This window comes from Cimex lectularius, unplaced genomic scaffold (assembly GCF_000648675.2).
Source record: "Cimex lectularius strain Harlan isolate CLEC.00 unplaced genomic scaffold, Clec_2.1 scaffold181, whole genome shotgun sequence".
In the NCBI taxonomy this organism is placed as follows: domain Eukaryota; kingdom Metazoa; phylum Arthropoda; class Insecta; order Hemiptera; family Cimicidae; genus Cimex; species Cimex lectularius.
Window position 1 is genome coordinate 217,388 of NW_019392752.1, and position 22,935 is coordinate 240,322.

Here is a 22,935-nt window from a genome sequence, read left to right on the forward strand (position 1 = left end):
CTTTTATAAATTGTGTGCCTATAATAGGGTACCGTTTTTAAGAATTTTTTTATTATCTATTTTATATCTACGCTTTTGCATTTGACAAACTTACAAATAGACTTGGTTTTGGACAATTTTGAAGTAGACTATTCGTTACCGAGCTAGCCCAAGTATTGTTCAAATAATATACATTAAAATGTAATACTTCAAACATAAATAATATGACATTACTTTTACTGTACCTTGGTCTGATATACATTGTTTAGGCGGTTGGAGAATAGTTAAATTATTAAATTTCCTGTTGAAGCCTTTGGGATTTGACTATGGAATTTCTTAATGTTCACTTAGTTTAATTGAAATGGGGTCAATTCTGTAAGACGGGTGTAATAAACAGAATAAAAGCTGTGTCATAGACCAACAAAACCTAAAATTTTGTTTGAATGTTATAGAGGTCCCCGATAATAAAGATTAAACAATGCGGGCCTTACAACTGACCCTTGGGAGCTGCAACGTGAGTTTCATTTCGATACTAACCGCTAGGTGAGAGCTTATACCAATGAAGCAAATAATGTCGTGAGATCAAATAGTGTATTTATTATTATAAACGATATATACAACATACAGAAAAAGAATGACATAAATTCATAATTCTTACAGAAGAATTTCGTTCATTGGTCGCTTTCCAGCTTAATTTCTTATTAATTTAATTTTAATATTATGATTGGATTTTATACATAAAAACTATCATATGGAAAACATTGTTTCCTCGAACACTTATTCATACATTAATTTTTTTCTGTACGAAATCACCTTTAGTTCAATTGCGGAAGAGATCGTTGTAGATGGAATTCGAAGTGTAACGATAAGAGGAAAAATCCGAGAGGGCGGGTTTTTCGATAGACTTTTCCTTCAGACCCTCGCACGTCTCCTTCATACGATTCAGCTCGTCCTGGAGGGAGCGGTACTCTTCTAGGAAACGTTCCAATTGAGCGGCGTGATAGTCGTAGACGGCACTTCCCAGCAAGTTAAGAATCGGGGTTTCGCTAGTGTCCTAAAAGTACAATAAAATAAACAAAAAGAAGCCAAATAAATTGTGAGTATTCGAAGCGTACTTACTGCGTTAGAATCGTATTTATGAGCCATGTGGTACCTCACTGGAGACGTCGGGAGGCTCGGGTGGTGCCAGGACTTCTGCCTCGTCTGCGAACAACTTATTTCTGGTTCGATGCAGAGGTTCAGCGAACTCACCGACCGCTCGCAGCTCTTGCCCGGCAGCCTGTTTAAAATTGTCCTGATATCATTCTGATTTCAACGGTTGCAAATTCTAAATCAAGAGGGTACTCCAATCTATTCAATAACGAACAATCAAGTAAATACAGTATTTTAACATTGAAAACAGGGATGAAGTTTTTGCCCAAGGTAATAATCTTTTCAATGCGAGTGTTGACGAGTATGACAGGTGAGGTGTGAGGGAAGAACCATCACTGAAAAACGATTAATATGACCAATAATGTGAATGAGCTATTAAAAAATAAATCAAAACTGAGGGTCATGAAAAAGGATTACAAAAGAACAATATCAAAGCTGGTAGAAGAAAGAAGAGAGTTAATAATAGAAACTTGAGAAAATCACTCAATGAATAAGTTAAAAGTTGCAGTCATCAGATCCTTATTGCCTATTACCTTTGTACCTGTCTGAAACTTCCCGGGATGTAAACACTTGCTTCTTTCATCCTAGACCTGAGATGAAGCTATTTCCATTAGTAAGGAAGAGAATATACATAATAGCAGTGTGTGGAAGAATGAAGTTTTTTTAAATTTGATTTTTAATAAATCCGTTTTTTTCAATTTTCTTAATTTTTTAAAACCGCAGTTTCTCTCAAAAACAGCCTTGGTCAAGAAGTAGCCCGGTTTAAAACGTCATTGCGGTACTATATATATATTTTTTTAACATTGGTTGTATTTGCAAACAAGTCTTCATTTTTCAAAGTCCTCATATTGTAAAGAATTTTTAAAAATTTGCATGCATTTGTGCCATAATCTAGAGTTGAAATAATTTTGTAAGGAGAATTATTTTGGACAAGTTGGCTAATGTAAAGTTCTTATGAGTTATGGAATTTTACTAACGGGAATTTATGAGTTATTTGGCAAAAGGAATTTGGAAATCGTTGCGGACTGTAAGGATCGGTACGTAGCATGAACTTAAGGAGAATTGTAGATTCCAGGGACTGAATTCCTTAGGAATTGGAGCGTTTGGTCATCTCAAAATTTCTATTCTGTACTGTCTTATAAATTACTTACTTTTTTTACGCTTTGTTCGTTGTTGAATGCTTTTCTGGTACACGAGTAAGAGGTTTGTATAGGTTGTTACTGCTGAATTTCCAGTCTTGTGTGGAGTTTCATGTTAGTATGTTATCGAGAAACAGGCCTACATATTTTACTGCCTGCGGTCATCAGTAATCGATTGTGTTGGACATAGAAGGGCAAAGGTTATGTTAATTTATTTATTTTGGTTGTTTTTTATCTTACAATTAATTAAGGTTTTTAGTTGAGATAAAGAAAGTCACTGTCACGAGCGGGATTCGAACCCACGACCTTCGGCTAGATACGCCACTACTTGAGCTATCGTGACTTCGATCCACTCGGACACTCCATCCGAACTCCACCTTTCAATTTTCCCTTTTTTTTGCCATTTTTCAAATGTCGTGTAATCTATTTGATTTTCGGGGACAAATGAAATGGCCACGAAGAGCTTTATTGAATTGTACTTCATTTTAACATATTAAGTTCACTAGTTTTCGTGGTCTGTTTGACCAATTAATATCTTACAATTAATTAAGCTTTTTAATTGAGATGAAAAAGTCAGTGTCACGAGCTCAAGTGGTAGAGCGGCGTATCTAGCCGAAGGTCGTGGGTTCGAATCCCGCTCGTGACACTGACTTTTTTATCTCAACAAAAAACCTTAATTAATTGTAAGATATTAATTGGTAAAGCGGACCACGAAAACTAGTGAATTTAAGTTGTTTTTTTATTCTTTAGTTTTTGGTCCCTTGTTGGATATCGTTCAGATTGTGATATTGGCAGTAGCTTAGCTGGAGTTCGTCATTGTGCCGTCTCCTAATGTACCAAGGAACGTGTTAGGATTAGAGGGATGTAGTGGGATGTGACAGTATATAAAGCATATCGAAGAGTCTAGGATGATTCTTTGCGATACTCTAGCTCCGAAAGGAAAGAAAGAGGAAAGATCTGCATCTTATCTGACTTGGTGATATCTGTCGGACAGGTAGGATCTTAAGATCAGAGGATCAGTTAATAGGTTGAAGGGAGGAGATCCTTTGAGTTGGAGAAAACGCCTAGGGCGCCTGACTAGATCAAACACTTGCGCCACGTCAAGAACCAGGGCAATAGTATCCACATGACATATACAACCCATGTTGAATAGTGCTATGGTTTTGGCAAATTGGTGGTTCCGTATTTTGTTTTTGAAGTTTAAGAAGAAATAGAGACGTCATAAGTGAGTTCATCAATATTTACGATTCTTCAGTTAACGCAAGGTATATTTGTCTTTAGTAGTAAGTCGTGCAGTATATTGTAAAGATAAAGAAAGAAATTTATTTTGAAATAATCAGAAATTTTTTATAGTTAAATGAGTTATATTCAGAGTTTATTGAATATACCTATGATAGAATAATTGCGTGATAGTCATACAAAAAGAATGAAGGAATTACGTCTTTCAAGAAGAGATAATAGAAACGATTGCTCGAAAATTTTGTTGTCCAAGGATATGGGGGCAGGCGGTTCTGACGCTGGTATATATCTTGTTACGGTTTATGTAGATCAAATTGTACAGAAACGGGGACACGATGACATATGAAAACTAATGAACTTAATAAAGGGACCTCTCCATAACAATGAACCGGAGATTAATGAGGTGGGCTGAGAGGGTTATTAGGACTTACGAGTGTAGTTTTAGGCAGGGTAAGTATAAATAATGTACAAACGTGTTCCTTTATTTGTTTTTCAATATCAAAAGACATAAGATTCTGTCGAGAGGGAAAAGGTGACTAGGGATATAACTGATTTATACGACGATACAAAATAAAATGTGAAGGTAAGTACAACTAAATAAAATAATAAATGACAGGTGGGCTGAGACAAGTAGACCCTGCTAGTCATTGCATTCATTCAACCTTGTCCTCAAGAAAGCTAAAACCAATCCGAACTAACCCCAGAAGGAGTGTTTACAACAGACAAACATATGACCTGTGACGATCACAGCGTGAACAGTACCAGCTTTTCAGGAGTGTTAAAAGAGTTTAAAGCAAAGGCTTGATGATGAACATAAGACAAAATATATAAGAACGACAAGGACTAAAGCGTGCAGAGAAAAGTGAGTCCCTATTTAAGAGCACAATTTAAGGCATTGTAAAGTATCACTTATAGCTCACGACAGCAGAGGGTAGCAGATATCGCTTAGAGATGAATAAAATGCTTTAACAAGCATTGCATCTAACTACGTAAAACATAATTTAAAAGACGATAATTAGGCCAGTGGAAATGTACCAGAGTGAGATGATCCAAAAGGTTCGAAAAAAAGAAGAACGTCAATTTATCTTCAGCCTGGTAAACCACCACACAAATTGGATCTGTAAGAATATCAATCTCAAAAAGTCCTTCAGCGAAGTTAATATCTGCACACTTTCAGAAATAAAACTGCAGAAGATGCGAGATTATAAGCTGCCGAAGAAGATATAGATGCCTGGCAAAGGGATATTGACGGGTGGTCAGTCGGCGTGAAATGATGAAGGAAATTGAAAGATTAGACCGACAGATATCTACTCTGAACGCTCGTACATTAATTAGTTAGTTAATAGTATTACTTTTCAAACCTGTAATTAGAGGAAGATCTCGATTCGGCTGAAAATCGTCTGTTAGAACCCGAACTCTCGCCGGCGCTGCTTCCGCATCTGCTTCCGGCCAGGAGGGGCGATTGGCTGCTCGAGACCATCGGGTACCATATTTTCGACCTGAAACGCTCGGCTTAGTTATTTCACTAGTCGATGGGAAGATTTTATTTCTTACCTAGGTAAAGTAGCCGAGCATTGGGCTGTATTAGACGTCGGAGGGTAGGTGACAAGGTCCGGGTAGTTTCGCTCTTCCGAAATAGCCGTCGTGTACAAGCTGGCAGTCGGGAGCACCTCCTTTCTCAGAATATGAGGTTGGACTCCGCCGAGCTGGCAGTACAGCTTACTAGCGCTCAACTCCCTTAAAAACGTTCAATACACTAAATAAAAAATTTAAAAAAAGAAAGATTTAAAACTACAGTCAATAATCTTTTTTCAAAAGATATATAAAAATAAATTTTAATTAACTACGGTTTTAAGTTGAGATAAAAAAGTCAGTATCACGAGCGGGATTCGAACCCTCGACCTTCGACGCCGCTACACTACCACTTGAGCTATCGTGACTTCGATCCCCTCAGGCACTAACTTCCGTGGCCATTTCACTTGTCGCCGAGAATCAAATAGATTACACATTTGAAAAATGGTAAAAAGGAGGGAAATTCAAAAGGTGCGGTTGATATGGGATATAGCGGTAAAGTGGTAGAATAGCGGTGTAACAAGCCGAATTTCGTGGGTTCGAATCCCGCTCGTGACACTGACTTTTTTATCTTAACTTAAAACCGTAATTAATTGAATGAAATTAATTGGTCAAGCGGACCACGGAAAGTAATAAATTTAATAAAAATAAATGTTTCTTTTCCCTTTATACTTTAAAGAATAGTATCCGTACTCTGACATAATATTTCACAGCTTGTATCACATTTTCCCATGAATAATCGGCAACTTTATTAGGAACTCAACGGATATTACAATAGTGTCTTTTGTTATCAAACATTTTTGACTAAGCGACAACGTGAAAGTTTTGTTAAACTCTGCCGGTACGTTAGACCGTTTGATCATTGAGCAGTTCTGACCCAACGTCCGTTTTAAAGACAGGTTGAGTCCCACGCTTGTAAAATATGCAAAAATTTCGTCTTTCAACTTCCCGTTATTTACTTAATAATCCAAAAGTGAGTTGTTAAAAAATATTACAATAGAAACCACTTATAATCCATAAAAACGAATCACAAAATGTAATATCCGGGACAAAAAGATAGGCCACCCTAGTATTTTGCCTATATATTAGGATTTTGTGTTTCATAATGTTTTTCTTAAATCTTCTTCAGCGAAATTTTAATAGAAACGAGTTACTTAATTGGTAGTACAATTTTAATCCTGAAAATAACAGCAAATATTGAGTTAGAGGTGAGACAAAAAGATAGCACATCTGATGTTTGTAAATAAAAATAATGCCTAAATCCAATTGTGGACCAAGTAATAAAACTCAGCTTGTTTTATTAATAGAAACATTTTTAATTCGTCGTGCTAGTTGTTTGACACTTTTTGAGCATATATGTTAGCGGTCATAATTGACCATATTAATTGAAATAATATTCAGAATGAAAAATCGTAGAATATCGATTTCGGAAATATCAAGGAATATCGGACTGAGTAGGAAAGTCATTTTTATAATAATCCAGGAGGCTCAGGAAAAAGAAACTACAAGGTAGGCTATCGGTCTTAACCAGCGGGGAAAAACGAGCAATTTGGAGGATCGCTTCAAATTCCGGTTTGACAGCATGGATCGCTCCAAGAGCTCGAGTGTCAATCGAGATAAAAAACGGAAAGTGGGTCATAAATGGTGCCACGCACGTCCAGAGGAGGGAAATGAAACAGATACTACAGCTAAATAAAGTTCATAAGTAATGCCATAAACAGTTCGCCCGTGACCACTACGGCCCTGATGGTTGTGCATATTATTTCCACGACAACTGAAAGAAAAAAATGGTATTTTCCAAAAGGCAAGTAGTGTGATGTATACGGTAGTAACAGAAAGTGTTTTTGTTTCTAGGAGAATGAACAGCATGCAATATTTATAAGTAACATAAAATCAATTGACAACATACTTGGAGAGAATACCAAGTGAATAAATTAATTATTCAGAAATCGTGAGATGCGGTGTGGTGTGATGTAGGTTTCAGAAAAATATTTTCTTTATCGTGCCTATGTTTCGATCCGTATTGTGATCATCTTCAGAGCTTGGGATTTACAAACATTGTTTATATTTAACAAATACATTAAGGATGTGGAAAAGTGAATTTATACAATGCAAAATATATTTTTTATATTCAATCAAAGTATTTTTACTCACTCAAAGTGTAAAGTAGAAAAATAAAAATATTTTGATTGAATGTAAAAAATATATTTTGCATTGTATAAATTCACTTTTCCACATCCTAAATGTATTTGTTAAACATAAACAATGTTTGTAAATCCCAGGCCCTGAAGATGATCTCAATAAAGATCGAAACGTTGGAACGATAAAGAAAATGTTTTTCTGAAACCTACATCACACCACACCGCATCTCACGATTTCTGAAGAATTATCGATTAACGGTCACTAATCACCACACACAAGAGAATAAATTGCACTTTAGCAGGACAATTATCCTGTTTATACAGCAAAAATGGTAAATGGTTTGAATAGAAAAAATTATGTTTTGGCATGACCAGCAAGGTCTCCAGATTTTTAATATAATTGAAAAAGTATGGGGATCTTTTCAGGGCTGCATTTCCAGAACATAAACTGCTCAAAAATGAATATTTTTGATTTATTCTTATTCTTAATATGAATTAAATTAACCGATATATTTTTGTTTGTTGGATAAAACAAAATAGAAAATAAAAACAAAAACAAACAAATGTCAATTTTCATTTGTTTGTTTTTGCATTTCGCATTTTAATACCGGATTTACTTAAGAATAGTTTACTGATGAGTCGCATTTCAGTATGTACGATGACAGCAGGCACCGAAGAGTCTAATTAGAAAAGAAGATGTATACAATGGTACTATGCCCCAATTCGTGCTCCTTCAGTGCAGTTTGGAGGAGGCGGTGTAATGGTTTGGGCTGGGATTTACACTGAAGGACGAACTGGATTCCATATTGTTGAAAGCAACCTCACCGCCCGTTATGTCCAAAAAATTATCGCAGAATACATCCCTGAAACCAGGGGTCTCATTGGCTGGGATTTCCAATTTGTGGATGACAATGACTTAATAGAGGCAGAGTTATTCATCAATGTTTAGAAAACCTGGAACTTTCCCATCTGCTCCATTCCCCATTATCTTCAGACCTCAACTCCAATGAGCAGATGTGGGGCGCGTTGCAGAGAAGGCTTTTCTATCACCATCCGCAGCCAGTTGACCTGCAACAACTGAGTGCAGCGTTGCAACATCCATGAAGAGAAATTCCTTATGAAATTAGTGACAACCTTATTAACAGTATACCTAACAGGAGCATTGAGTTTTCAGGTAACAGAGGACATTATACACGGTATTAAGTATTTGAAAAATATTATGTATTCAATAAACAAAATTATGGAATTCAAACCTATGGAATTTTGTTATTTTTCAAAATTCCTTAATTAAATTTACCTTGAGTAAAAAACATAATAATTTCTAATAAATTTTAATGCAATTTATAATAAAAATAAAGTAAAAATGATAAGGAAAATAAATCTTACGAAATCCATATTCATTTTTGAGCACTTTAGAATAGATGAAACACTCGATCCAGGGAGTATGGGAAGAATGAATTATTTTGAAGATATTCGTTGCCTCTACGACCTTCCAAATGGAAGCTAACAAGGCTAAAACAAGGTAGAGGCTATGCTAGGTATCATAAATAATTTTTTATTCGTTTTATATGTTTAAAAAAAATTTAATTTAAGTTTTAATAAAAATATTCCGAAGATAATATCTATCTGACTGTGTTATCTTTTGTTTCATCCCAAAATAAATATTTTCTATTAATATTATAATAATATTACTAAGGGGGCGTCGGTGGCCACATAGGTTTAGGCGTTGACACGGCGCTCATCACTGTAAGGTAAAGGTCCCGTGTTCGAATCTAGCGGTCCTGCATTCGAACCCGAGATACTTACAAATGGGCTTTTTTTCAAAAACACCGGCACCCCTAGGGTTGTTATAACCTCTGCTGTTGCGAACCCTCGAAAAAAAAAAAATATATTACTATTATATTTTCACGGAGAATTATTTTTCTGGCAAATAATTACTAAGAAACATTTAAAATGCAACAAATAAAGTTATTTCGGATTAATAAATTAATTAAAACGATAAAGTTTAACATATCCAAATTATTAAGGTAGGCTATGTTTTTGTCCCAGAACTTATATCGTCATGATAAAATTGTTATGGCTTTGCAAAACACTCTACTCCTCATGAATAATACTTCATCATTATGTGCAAATATAATATGGATCTTTACATTTCAATGAAAACTTCAGATTATAAAATGAATTATAATATGCATCTCCATATTTAAAAACGTATAGGGCTGAAGATATTTAGTTGGCTCTCAAGTGTACGCACAAATAAAATATCTACTAGATCATCTTTTCAGTAATGTCGCATGGTTATGAATATTAGATTCAGCACATTTTTTGTTTTGGTTGTTGTTGGTTGGTTGAGAAACCAGGTTTTGAGTATACAACACAACTTCCTATTATGAAACTAAAAACTAGAACTACGAACAATTCTGTATGTTTTTGAAGACTAAAGCTGACTGTCTATATGATAAAATTTACTTAACAGTGAAATCTAAATATCCAATTTTACTATTTCGGATGATTCCGATGACTAAGATCCGAATAAAATTCACTATCGCCTTTGTCATAAAAACCATTTTCATTAAAATCAATCATTCCTAAACTTTAATTAAGAGTAAGCTAGGACATGGAATGGACATTAATATGTTTTGTTTGAAACAGGTTGAAAAGTTGAGAAATATTATACACGAGCCCGAGTATTCTTCCTAGGAGAAGTGAATTTAAAAATTCGAATTAAGACATTTTTTAAATTATGTTCGTTGGCCTATGTTTTGCATTTTTACGAGACCATTTTTATATAGATATGATTTGATTTATTATTTTTCATAGGATAAAAAATATTATGCTGGGCTATATTAAATGAGATTAAATAAATGCTAAACTTAAAAGCTCATCTTAATTGCTCATCTCCAATTTTTGTTGATTTGGTTGGTAAGAATTAATCATGCAGGATCATGTTAATGTGATTTTTTTAGCATTAGCCTAAAAGCGATAGTCATCAGAGCGTTGTAGTGAATTTTCTTTAATACTATCATAAATTAGTAAACAATTTGGAATAAAACTCGTGAATTTCTGATCTTTTTTTATTTGGTTTTGATTAAAATAAATATGTTGTAATTATTAGAACGTTAAAAAATGTATAATTTGAAATAAACAATAAAATACCAGTGCCCGGTCTACAACGCTAACATGAAGTCAACAATATGAAAAATACTTTACATAAAAATTATAAATCAATTTAAATGTGAAAAAATTTAAAAATCTCAAAAATTAGCATTCAGAAGCTTTCGCGGTGTACAAAAATGAACATCAATTGTGTGTTTTGCTAAACAAATATTTTGACCCTCTTACCAAACTCTGATAAGTCGCTTGGCCATTACGTTAAAATTGCATTTGGCACCTTGCCTTAGCATGGGTATCGGAGATATTGAAATACATAATTTTAGCACTATAGCAAGTAGGCTAACCTATTTTGTTTATCAAAAAACAAATATCACCTTTGGTTTTGCTACCCAAAACCCATGAATATTTTTTCCTCAAAGGTTTTTTTTACAATGATTGGGCTTCCATTATTTTCGAAAAAGATACAAATGGCGATAACTTTGATTGATGATAGTGTTAACTTGGATAACTGATGTTGATACCAATCTGTTGATATAGAGAAAGCCTTACAGGTGTTTCGGATTTTATAAACTATACACAATGGTACAAATATCGCTTCGTAACTAAATTAGAACCGAAGATAAAAAAAATGTTTGTTGATTCAATCATTATTTTTTCACTTGAATGGCATAAAATCTAGACGTTTTATCGGTTTTGAAATTAGATTATTCCAGCTTTCCAACGGTTGTTGTAACTTTGAATTTAGATGAAATCAAGAACAGTAATAATAACCATTGAAATAAATGTACCACCGGCAGAAAAACGCATTAAAAAACTATATAAATTACTTAATTTTTAAAATCAATTTCTGGTAAATTGGTAAATCACATTGGCAAGAACGCCCGGACATGTGCGTAATATTCTTTCGCGAGCAATCTGGATCAAGGTATGGTTTTGAAGAAAAAAAAGCGAATTACTTGTTACTACCAAGCTTTCTATCTATTTTAAGATTATCGGCAGAACATATATTAAAAACTAAAATATGCCAATCTGAAGACAAAATTAAGATTGTTTTGTAAGCTATGAAAAATGGCAAAAGAGGGAAAATGCGAAAGGTTGTATTTAGGTTGAGATGAGGAGTTGGTATCCGGGTGGATCGAAGTTCTGATAGCTCAAGAGGTTAGAGCAGCTACGTATTGAGTCGAAGGTCGTGGGTACGAATCCCACTCATGACACTATATATTATGAACTTTCCATCGCAACCAAGACCTTAGATAAAAATAATAATTAATTGAAATTTTTTGTAAGTTCTATATAGTTATATTGATTATTAAATCAATTGTACAAATATGTTTTTATATCATTAATATAGGGCCTGATGATGACCTTAAAATAGGTCGAAAGCTTGGCAGTAACAGCTAAATTTTTCTTCAAGACCATACCATGATCCTGAGTGTTTGTGAGTGAAAAAGTGGTCGTTTCTAACATTGAAAATTGTAGTATTTTTTAAATAGTATCACAAAAAAAGGTGATCCAATGTCACTAGCTTCTCTTGGTACTGCAACCATAAGGTTCTGGTTGTGAAATTTACTTATATATTCATTCAGCCCTTGTTACTTACTTTAATGTAGTTTTCAATTATATTACTTAAAAAAAATTATTGGTTTGGTTTTAGATTTTCATAATTTTTATAAATCATACTGTTTTTGTTATTTGTAAAGTACGATTTATGTATATGCTATAAAAGTAGTGTTTATGAAACCAAATAATATGAAATTTATCAATTCCTGTATACTTTGGCAATAATTCACATGTGTTACCTTGTCGTTTGCCTGTTTGCTGGACGGGGAGCATCTGAGTGGTTACTGTTTGGACTTCCATTTTCGTCGTCACCCTCTCCTTGTTCGAACGTCGGGATGCTTCTGTATTCGCCCATGGTCGGATGTATTTTGTTCGAAACCGATATATCATTGATGCAATCTCCTTTTTTGTCCATTTCGATTTTCTCGTAGCTCTCCGCTTTCGTAGCTCTGCTTTCTTTTCTCGGCTGCCCGAGAAGACAGAGGAGGAGGCAGGTCGCGACGAGGAGCAGAAACCCGACCACCGAACAGCCAAATAACATTTTTCCGCTGATTTTCGTCTCGGGAATCTTTTTCGTCACCGAAAGTGTGACATTCCCCTCGACTCTCCCAGCTTTGTTCGTGGCGACACAAAAATAGACACCGGCGTCTGAACTTTCCGTCGAGTGTACGATCAACGTGCTTTTCTTGTTCACTAAGCGTAGCGTGTATACTTTTTTGTTGTTGGCGTGAGCGGACGAGTTGTCGAGCGGCTTGTTTTTCCAGACCCACTTCACCGATGGCAACGGGTTGCCGGTAACTGTGCACGACAGAGACACGTTTGTACCTTCTTCCGTTTTGACACTAGGCCGAACTGGGGATATGTCGGGGCTGCATGCGAACTCGTCGACAGACAGTTTATCCCAAGATTTAGATTCTATGCGAGATGGATATTTACAGAGGGGAGGGACTGATGTGGGAATGTTATTATTCAGCATCCATTGCCGGAGTGGTCTTAAAACGCAAGAACAGTTCCACGGGTTAGATGACAATTCCAGACCATGGAGGCTCAAAAGGCTCGTCAAAGTCGTCGGTTGAATTTCTTTCAACCGATTCCGATCTACTTTCAACCATTCTAACGAGTTTTCCAGCCCGGCAAAAGCGTTTGGATCCAAGCTGGCCAGTTTGCAATCGGATATCTCCAATTTGACGAGAGGCACGCTTGAAAATGCATCGTTACCTATCTTTTGAATCGGATTGCCGTTGAGTTTCAGTTCTCTCAGTTTGGAAATAGAATCGAATATGTGTGAAGGAACGGTGTTGAGAGAATTGTAACTCAAATCCAACTCGACGAGGTTGATAATTTTACGAAAGGCGTATTTGTCCATCGTCCTTATGCGACACTTCGCGATGTAGATTTTTTGCAGATTCAGAAGTCCGGCGTTTTTGAACGCGTCCTTGGCAATAGATATCAAAATGTTTCCAGTAAGATCTAAAAGCTGGGTACCAGCCTCCAACTGGCCTGGGATTCTCGTCAGGTTTCCGTTGACGCAAATGACGGATTCCTTCCCGTTTTTCCATTTGCACTCGCACTGTGGAGGGCAGTCGCCGGGTATCCGCGGCAGTACAACCAGAATCACCAGGATTTCCACGAGCATAGCGTGACTTACTCATTTTCCGGTAAGAGAACCATCACGATAAAGCAACCACAACAACCTGCAACAAATTAAAACCTTATTAGAAATTTCGCATAAAAAAATAAATTGCATGAACCGATAAAAGAAGAAAATTTAGATTTGAACGCGAACGTCTATTTATAGCATTATACCGCATTACAATTGTTATTCAAAATTCATACAACTGTTCCGGAGTAAAACAAGTGTAACGCTGTAACGATCCGAGAATACAAATGTAGTCATTTATAGGAATAGGGTCAAAAGTGTAACGAGGAACGAAAAAACAACATTTAGCGGATGTTGTACTGCGGTACTAACAACGAAGATTTATTATTGCATTACTTTCCGTCTCAGCTTGGTCTTAAGCCTTGTAATTATAAATTATTATCAATTTTGTAACGTTTCTCAAACGAGAAAATTCTTCCGCTTTTTATTCGGTTTTATTTGCCGCGTGATCTTATTAACATAAATTGTTAAGGCTATATAATTAATTGGTGTGATTTGCAACGAAATCATTTCAAGGCGAAATTCTCGCGTTATCGTCACGATACTAATAATTAAACTGAAATTTACAGTTTTCATCCAAACCATTTTATTCAACCTTTTCTTTTACTTTATTAACATTCTTAAAACAATGAAATAATTATTTGGAGATCGTGAGATGCAGTTTGGTGTGAAGTAGGTTTTAGAAAAACACTTTCTTTATCATCACTAATTTCGTGGTCCGCTTGACCAATTAATATGTCACAATTAATTAAAGTTTTTAGTTGAGATAAAAAAGTCAATGGCACGAGCGGGATTCGAACCCACGATCTTCGGCTAGATAAGCTGCTGCTCTACCACTTGAGATATCGTGACCTCGATCCACTCGGACATCAACTTCCCATCTCAACCCCAGATGGGCTCGTGCCATTAACTTTTTTATCTTAACTAAAAACCTTAAGTAATTGATATATTTTCTTTATCGTTCTAACGTTTCGATCTTTATTGAACCATCTTCAGGGCCTGGGATTTATAAACATTGTTTAAATTTTACAGATATATGTAGGATGTGAAAAAATGAATTTATACAACGCTAGAAAATTTAGATTAAAAAAATTAATAATAATAATGAATTTATACAATGCTAAACAATTTTCGATTAAAAAAATTGAATTTATGCATTGCTAGAAAATTTTAAATTTATAGCATTGTATAAATTGATTTTTTTGAATCTTAAATTTTCTAGCATTGTATAAATTCATTTCTTTTAATCTAAATTTTTTAGCATTGCATAAATTTATTATTATTATTAATTTTTATTTTAATCTACATTTTCTAGCATTGTATAAATGCATTTTTTTAATCAAAATTTTTTTTAGCATTGTATAAATTCTTTATTATTTTTATTATTATTTCCTACATGTATTTCTAAAATTTGAACAATGTAAGATTTAAAAAATTGAATTTATACAATGCTAGAAAATTTTAGATTCAAAGCATTGTATAAATTAATTTTTTTGAATCTTAAATTTTCTATCAATGTATAAATTCATTTTTTTAATCTACATTTTCTAGCATTGTATAAATTCATTTTTTTAATCAAAAATTTTTTTGCATTGTATAAATTCATTATTATTTTTATTATTATTGTTATTTCCTATGTATTTCTAAAACTTGAACAATGTTTATAAATCCCAGGCCCTGAAGATGATCTCAATAAAAATCGAAACGTTGGCACGATAAAGAAAATGTTTTTCTAAAACCTACGTCACACCAGACCCCATTTCACGACCTCCGAATAATCATTGACTATCAGTCACACAATAAAATACAATGAAACTAACATATTGAAGTGATTCAGTGATGACATTGTTTTAATTAAATAATATTTGCGTATAACATCTATAGGGAAAATAGATTCGAAATTGTATGAAGTATGGTTCCGTAAGGTGAGGTTCGATAGCATATGAGGAAGTTCTCCCTTCTTGTTCTATCGGCACGAATCAATTGAACATGACTAACATCGACTTCAAAGTCAGTTACACATGAGTTCACTGGGAAACTTCGGAAGGAACTTTCTCGACGGAAGAGTGTTAATCTTCGCCCTAACATTTCAAATATAACAAGAAAGAGAATGACGCATGATTGAGAAACAGAAATGCTATATGTTACAATGAATAGCAACATTGGTTCTGAAAGTGAGGAAATTTTAATTATATAATTAACATGCCACATTAATATTTATTGTCAAGAGATTTGTGCCAAAACACAAAAATATTCCTTTTGAGCTTTTCCTACTTCCATGGAGTACTTCCTTCGTATTAAGAAACTTACAGCAACAAACAAAAAATAAAATTGAAGCTTAGAAACTTGGTCTCCTCCCAATTAAAACGCTGTTTGAAGCGTCAATTAAAAATAATTAATATATTTCCTAGACGAAAATGATATATCGCTAGATTTTTAATATGAATACACTAAAGTCAATAATTAACTATTATCATAAATACGAGTGTGTTCGATTTAATTTTAGAATTCCTTAAGACTCTTTTTAAAACAGATTCAATCGAAATCATTCCTTCTCATTATTTTGGCTTCTTTCCTTATCATTCCAAGATTGAGTTAGTTTTCAAAATTATTAACCTTTTATTCGACGCTCTAGAGTACGAAGAGTATTGCTTGAGAGTGTATCTGACTCTTTGGATGTATGGATATGTAGATCTTTTGTTTGGGCCTGGCACCTAGGCTTCTTGTTTAACCCTATAAAGTTTTCAGTTTTCTACCCATTTCTTATTACGTTAAATAACTGCTAATGCAGTGAGGTTTGGCAAGGAGGATTCATATATTAGACCAATATATGCCGGCGTTTCACAAGGGAGCATTCTAGGTACACCATTTATAGTGCTGACCACAATTCACCTTCATCGTTATCGTCTATGCGTTTTCTAACTGGAATACCATCTAAGCAACCGTAAGTATCCAAAATCACCTTGAGCTTATCAAAAACTGATAGAAAACGTCGAGAGTTATAAGTTTGGAACACCAAAGGCCGTTAAAAAAAAGATTTATTTACTTTAAAACATACAGAGAAGATTACAGAACAGAAAAGTCAGAAGGATGTCGTACGTCCGAAAAACGGGGAGAAATACGCGCTGTTTAAGATTAGCGCCGGGTTTGTATGAACTCGTAATGCAGAGTCAGCTGGGGCAGTTCCTTCAACTCTTAACTGAGGACAAGTTTGTATGAAAAAAATATACATATGTATATTTACATTGTAAAAACGTTTTCACATCACTACACATTAATAACTTATAACTACCGACTTAAATTAAAATCAGGATCAGATGCTTAGGATAATATCTAGACAGCAGCTTGAAATGGAATCCCCACAGAAGAGACAATTACGTAACAGAAGACTTGAACAACTACAAAGACTTTTAAGACAAAAATATGTTTTGACTGTACAGACTCAACTAACTCTATACAAGACATGACTGTGAACATTTTGGCCATAGTAGTAGGACTGTAAGGTTCAGCCAAACCATCCCATATTTGCCGCATCCAATCCTTTAACACAAAAGTTCTCAGATAAATTGTATAAGCATATTAAAATGTCACTAAGTGAACTATCCGTAACGACCTACTCATTCTTTTTCTAAACAAACTGATCCGATGTCGTTTCCAAAAGTTCTCTATACTTTGTACATACTAAGGACAAGCATGTCAGTAGAAACGACGATGGCCTCGAGACCTCGTTCTTTATTCCTCATATTTAATGACAGCGTTGGCTGGTATTTCGTAACATGTGCTTTTTGAGTGCAGTTCTGGCCATAGTGTGAACGTTGGGAACGGGACGAAAATGATAACCCACATATTTTTTTTATACAGGGTGTTCAACTACTCGTATTGCAAACTTTGCCCGTATATTCTACATTCAAAATGGAACCAAAAAGTACTAAATAAGTAAGGTCCAAATCTAAGCAGTTTCGGAGTTATTCCACTTTTTATGATTTTTTAAGATTTGACCTCGTTTCAAATAAACAATGATAACTCCAAAACTCAACGGCAGCGCGTCGAAAATTGCGGAGGGTGGAGAGCATTTCGAATCAAAATTAAAAAACGTTTAATAAATTCATTTAAAATTCCCTTTTTTTAGTTTTTATTATTATTAATCTTTCCACCTTACCAATCTTTTAACCACGGTTTTTTCCTTTTCTTCATCAATTTCTTCATCTTTGAAAAAGTAATTTAAAAAACAATTGAACAACTAAAAGGATATTCAATGGAGTACGTTTGCTGAGATTTGCTGGTCTGTATGTTTGGAAATAGTAGTTTAGAATCACCATAGTTAAATTAAATAAAACACTTATTTCACGAACGTTTACAAGTTTGGCATCGATCACATCTTATAGGAAATTTAATGTGGTTTTCAATGGTATCGACGGATTTGACTAAAACCTTTCAGTTTTCGTGTTATCATTGTTTATTTGCAGCAAAGTCGTGAAATCTTGAAAAATAAGAAAAAGTGAAATAACTCCAAACCTGTTGAGATTCGGACCATAGTTAGGACTTTTAGAACGTACATCTTCTGGCAAATTTTGTAACACGAGTAGCCGAACACTATATATACAGNTTATATATATAATGTACAAACTTAATAAAATCATACAGGGTATCTATTCGACATAATGACCTCCTTAACCGAGAGACCTTTCAAGTTCAATCAATAACCCCTATTCGAAAATATGATGTATGGGCGACAGAATTTTCTCAAGACTCTGTCCTAAACCATAATCACTTTAACTTTACATTCAAGCCATTTCTCAAGATTTGATATCTATTTGGAAAGATGTTTCACAACGCTCAGAACCACATAATAAACTTTTGTATTTCTGTATTATCTGAGATAATAGGCCTTGATGAATGGTTTATTAAAAGTAAAGCCTTCACCAGAACCATTCGAACTTTCGGTCTGAGTTTATTAAATTTATGAGTTTTGCTCAGAAGAGTGGATGAGATCTATCACCCTGCCATTTATTTTGATTATAGCCATAATTAATCGCTTTTCGAATATTATAAGTAGATGTTAATATTTGTTAAATGTTTAAATACTTAGAAATAGTTTCAAAGTTATAATGAAGGAACTGAGTGTTTTTATATCTTTTAAATTCACCATATCTATAATCATTTATATATAATTAGAACTTGCGAGAGCTAGGTGATTCTAACCATGAACATGTTTTAGTTATAAAGTAACCATATAGCTCATTCACTAGTTACATTCTTGGAGTAATGGTCATCACATAATACATGCTGTTCATTCGATGAGAGCTTCGTATTCGTCCATCAACCTTCACACCAAACCTAACTGGTAATAAAAGGAGACACGCAGTAACAACAAATGATGGATAATCCCCAAAAACAGAACAGGTACCACAATATTCGAGAACTATTGTCCAGGAAGGTACAGCTCCTACATTTTCAAATCACCACACGTAGCAAATACAATGTATATTCTACAGTTAACTAATAGGTACTACCACTGTTAACCCATAGAAATCCGTGGTGGTAGGCCTCTCTAGCTTCTAGGCGCTTTCTTTTTGCTGAAGAACGGCGATGCAACAATAAAACGAAATAGAAAACGAAGATAGACAATTTTTAACACCCTTTCTTTTATCGCAGAGTTTGTTTTTTAACGTTTAACATCCAGCTATTGTATTTATTTTTGCATACATATATTTAAATCTCTTTATTTTACACTGAGTATAACAATGTGTAGATGTAAATAGTATATTTTATCACATTATTGTGTGCACTGTTAGCATGGGATCCGTGAGAAGGCGGAGAATGTTGTATTCGGTGAATTATAGCCCCCTCCCCCTAATGGCAACCCGACCGATACAATTAACCCCTCATTCATGAGATCACAACACCCTCCCTTGACACCATTTCCCACATAATCATCTTCTCTTGAATGAAATATTTAACTGGTGATGTTTATTGGTAAATAATTATTAACTTTTGGAAACGACCTAAGAAAGAAATGATTTTAGATCGATTTGGTTTGGAGAAAATATAATTATAAAATTTTTATTTTTTATTTGCCCATTATGTTAAAATTTACAAAACGAAGAAAAACATCCCGCATACTTCTAACATAAAAGATGCCAAAACTACGTTAAAGTTATGAATTTTATTTGTAACTTTCAAAACAGGCTTAAAAAAAGACATAATGAAAATTGATAATTTAAAGTTATATTGTAAATTCAAGTTTGAAGCTTTTAGTCGTAAATCTGCTGAATAATTGATATATGGTTATAAAGTGTCTGAACTAAATTTATGAGTACGTAAAAGAGAGGAATCAAAGTTCTAAGTTTTCCTTTTGAATCAAATAGATTACACGACATTTGAAAAATGGCAAAAAGAGGGAAAATTCGAAAGGTTGTACGTTGAGATGGGGAGTTGGTGTTTGCGTGGATCGAAATCACGATAGCTCAAGTGGTAGAGCAGCGTAGCGAAGGTCGTGGGTTCGAATCCCGCTCGTGACACTGACTTTTTTATCTCAACCAATACCTTAAATACAGATTAATTAATTGAAAGGTTTTCCTTTAGTTTAAGTTTAATTATTAATTAACAATTTGTATGTTTTTATTTTATAGACAATAATTAAATTTCTAAAGAAATAAATGATTTATTTAAACAGATCTGTTAAAAGTGGCGACAGGCAAAAAGTTCGATAATTTTCTCACTAACTGTTTTTATATTCACAAAACATAGGAAGTTATGATTTATTGTTTAAAAGCATTTTGTAGTTGCTAATGACGTTCATACAGATTAAAATCTAAAATTACAATCTTAGCGCCTAACGCAACTCTTTCTTGTTGAATCGGGCACATATAAAATTCAACATGTATTCTCGGCAAAAGTCTTTCTCCAGAAATATCTCTATCATGGACGGAAAAGAGGCAATATCTTGATCGCGTTGTAGATAATTTTGTTAAAGAATGACCGATCATCCTGGTTCGTTTATGCTCGCTGGTTTTGATTGTCAGACGCATTTCGATATTTCACCAACTTCGGTGGTCTGTTGTATTTCCGTTTAATGGGTTACGATTGTTGCAGGTTTCGTTTTAAAATGTATATATACTTATATGTTATGTAGGGAGTTCGAAAATACAAACATACTTATGTTATACTTATAGAAATTTGTTTTCTTTACAAGTGTAAATGATTTATGTGTATTATTATGATTAAAAATTTAACAGTGCTTAGAAGAAGAAACGAGGGAAATTCCGCCGGTTTGCCAATAAGAAGCTATGTTTTAAATCCTTACACTCCAACACATATAGAAAACTTGATTGATTTTCCACATAATATCATAGCTTTAAAGTCATAGAGAAAAATTTCTATTGATTTTATTCCTAGTTTAAGTTAACGTTTTGTGTTTTTGCTTAGAGAAATTAGTTTTAGTTTCTGCTGTATAATTAAAGTGCCAATTTTATTTTGTATTACATGCAAAGTGTATGATTATTATCGCCCTTCTTTTATCGCGATATCGGGGGATATCGCTTCACCTAGATTTCCAAACCCTCCCTAAGGTTTACAGCAGATCTGGGTGAGTTTGACCAATTTTACTTTTCCCCTTTTCTCTTGGGTTTGGAAACTGGAAGTAATGAAGGGACAGAACGTTCAAGATAGCGGAAATCGTAGATACATTGCCTTGTAACCGGACTGGCGCCGAAAATAATAATTATTATTATTTATTTAATAGCATGTGCCTTTTATTTTTTTCTACCGCCCTTCTTTAATGAGTAGTTGGAATCCAGATTTTTGTATCGTTGGGATTGCTGTTAAGTATATTCTCCCATACTTCGACTTCAACCTAAAAGATCTATCGTGGAATTGATCTTTTTTATTGAAAATTGCTTTCCCCTTAACGTACTTCAGCACTTTCTGGGGTCAACGGTTTCCAGGCACATAGAACATGTTCCGATATTTTTGTTTCTTCCTTACTGAGACGGCTTATTCTGTTTACGTTTTCCTTTTTTACTGAGCAACTGATTGTTTCGTACCGGGTGAATTCATTCAGTGTTTGGTTATTTCTTTCTGTGTTCTTTTGTTATGCTTTTAGCATGTTTTAGAACATGATAATTTTAGGTTCGGTCCAAAGGGTTTAACCTTTGCCCTGGTTTGCGAGTTTGTCACCACATCAGAGTTACAAAGTTACATGAGTACGTTTTTCTAGGTGTTGGAAAAAGGTTAAGCTTTCACGGACTTCGAGTTGAACTTAGAGGAGTTTAAGACAGTAGCTTGGCTGTCTGATAACATATACATCTGCGCACTTTTTAATCGATTTTCAGCAACGTATTCAGCTAATATTGCACAGATTTAAGCATGGAGCCTGGCACTTCATACAGCTCTGCGAAAATTTTTATCGTAACAAGCATTAAATGTGTTCTATTCTGGAGTTAATTATTGCCTTTTTTGTTCACAACAATTAATATTAATAATCATTAAACAGATTTATTAAATTATAATAAGACCGAACAATTAATTTGAGAAAAATAAGAGGCAAATTATTCTTAGTGAACAAGACGGATTATCTTGTGAGAAGCTATTATCGCATTTGTCAACTAAGAAGACCAAGATATACAGTTCGGCTTAACTGCCAAGTCGTGCGTAATTGTATTCAGCGCCGTAAATGAACATTCGCGTTAATTCGTTAATGACGCTGTTGATTGGACACATTTAGCCCTCTAAATAGAAACTTTTAAAATCCGAGTGAATTTGATTCAAAGTCGTAGACTTAAGAATTTCTGTTTTTAAATTATACCATTTTTGGGTATGATGAATGCATTTGGGTATGATGTAATGCATTTCATCAGGAAGAGAACGACATGTTAATAATTAATAATTTCATCGCAATTTTTTAGAAACGTATCAATTTAACGCTTTCATTTTTAATTAAAGATTTCAATTAAATGTAAAGGAATGATTCTCATTTTAATGAAAGGCCTAATTGAAAACTGCGTTAACCAATGGTTGTATTTTATTCATATGGAGTTGGAAGAGGTGAGCCGTGGGTGCAACTCTAATGAACTAGTTCTTTGCTGGCCGATTAGAAACTCCGAACACGTACAGTCGCTTTGATATAAAGACCACTTCAGAGAGCCAGAAACCCTTTCTACCGCTGCGGGCGGAAGGCAGAACGGTACGTCGATTCACTCAGCCTTCTCGGCGAATTTGTATCGCAAAGGACTCGTCCGAAAATAAAGCTCGGCACTCAGTCGAGTTCCATCTTTGGAAATATACTTCCAATACTATTAGGCTTCAAATAGGACTGGGATATCCAGGGTTGTCGCAGTCACGACTGGGCCACAACTGAAAACCAAATATTACTGTAAAA

General features: G+C 34.4%; 1 protein-coding gene across 3 annotated transcripts in view; it reads right to left on the reverse strand.

Moving 5' to 3' along the window:
• Nucleotides 1–604: 604 nt before the first annotated feature.
• Nucleotides 605–22,935, reverse strand: part of LOC106667137 — a 247,456-nt gene continuing 225,125 nt past the window's right edge. For 2 of the 3 annotated variants that reach the window (XM_024227267.1, XM_024227266.1), the window contains exons 4-8: nt 12,136–13,590; nt 5,064–5,246; nt 4,862–5,008; nt 1,099–1,258; nt 605–1,033 (exon numbers count right to left, since the gene is read on the reverse strand). In XM_024227267.1, coding sequence (XP_024083035.1) covers nt 800–1,033; nt 1,099–1,258; nt 4,862–5,008; nt 5,064–5,246; nt 12,136–13,532 — 2,121 coding nt within the window. In that variant the 5' untranslated portion in view covers nt 13,533–13,590 and the 3' untranslated portion in view covers nt 605–799. The remainder of the gene's footprint in view (nt 1,034–1,098; nt 1,259–4,861; nt 5,009–5,063; nt 5,247–12,135; nt 13,591–22,935) is intronic. The other variant, XM_014394863.2, reaches the window with a different exon arrangement.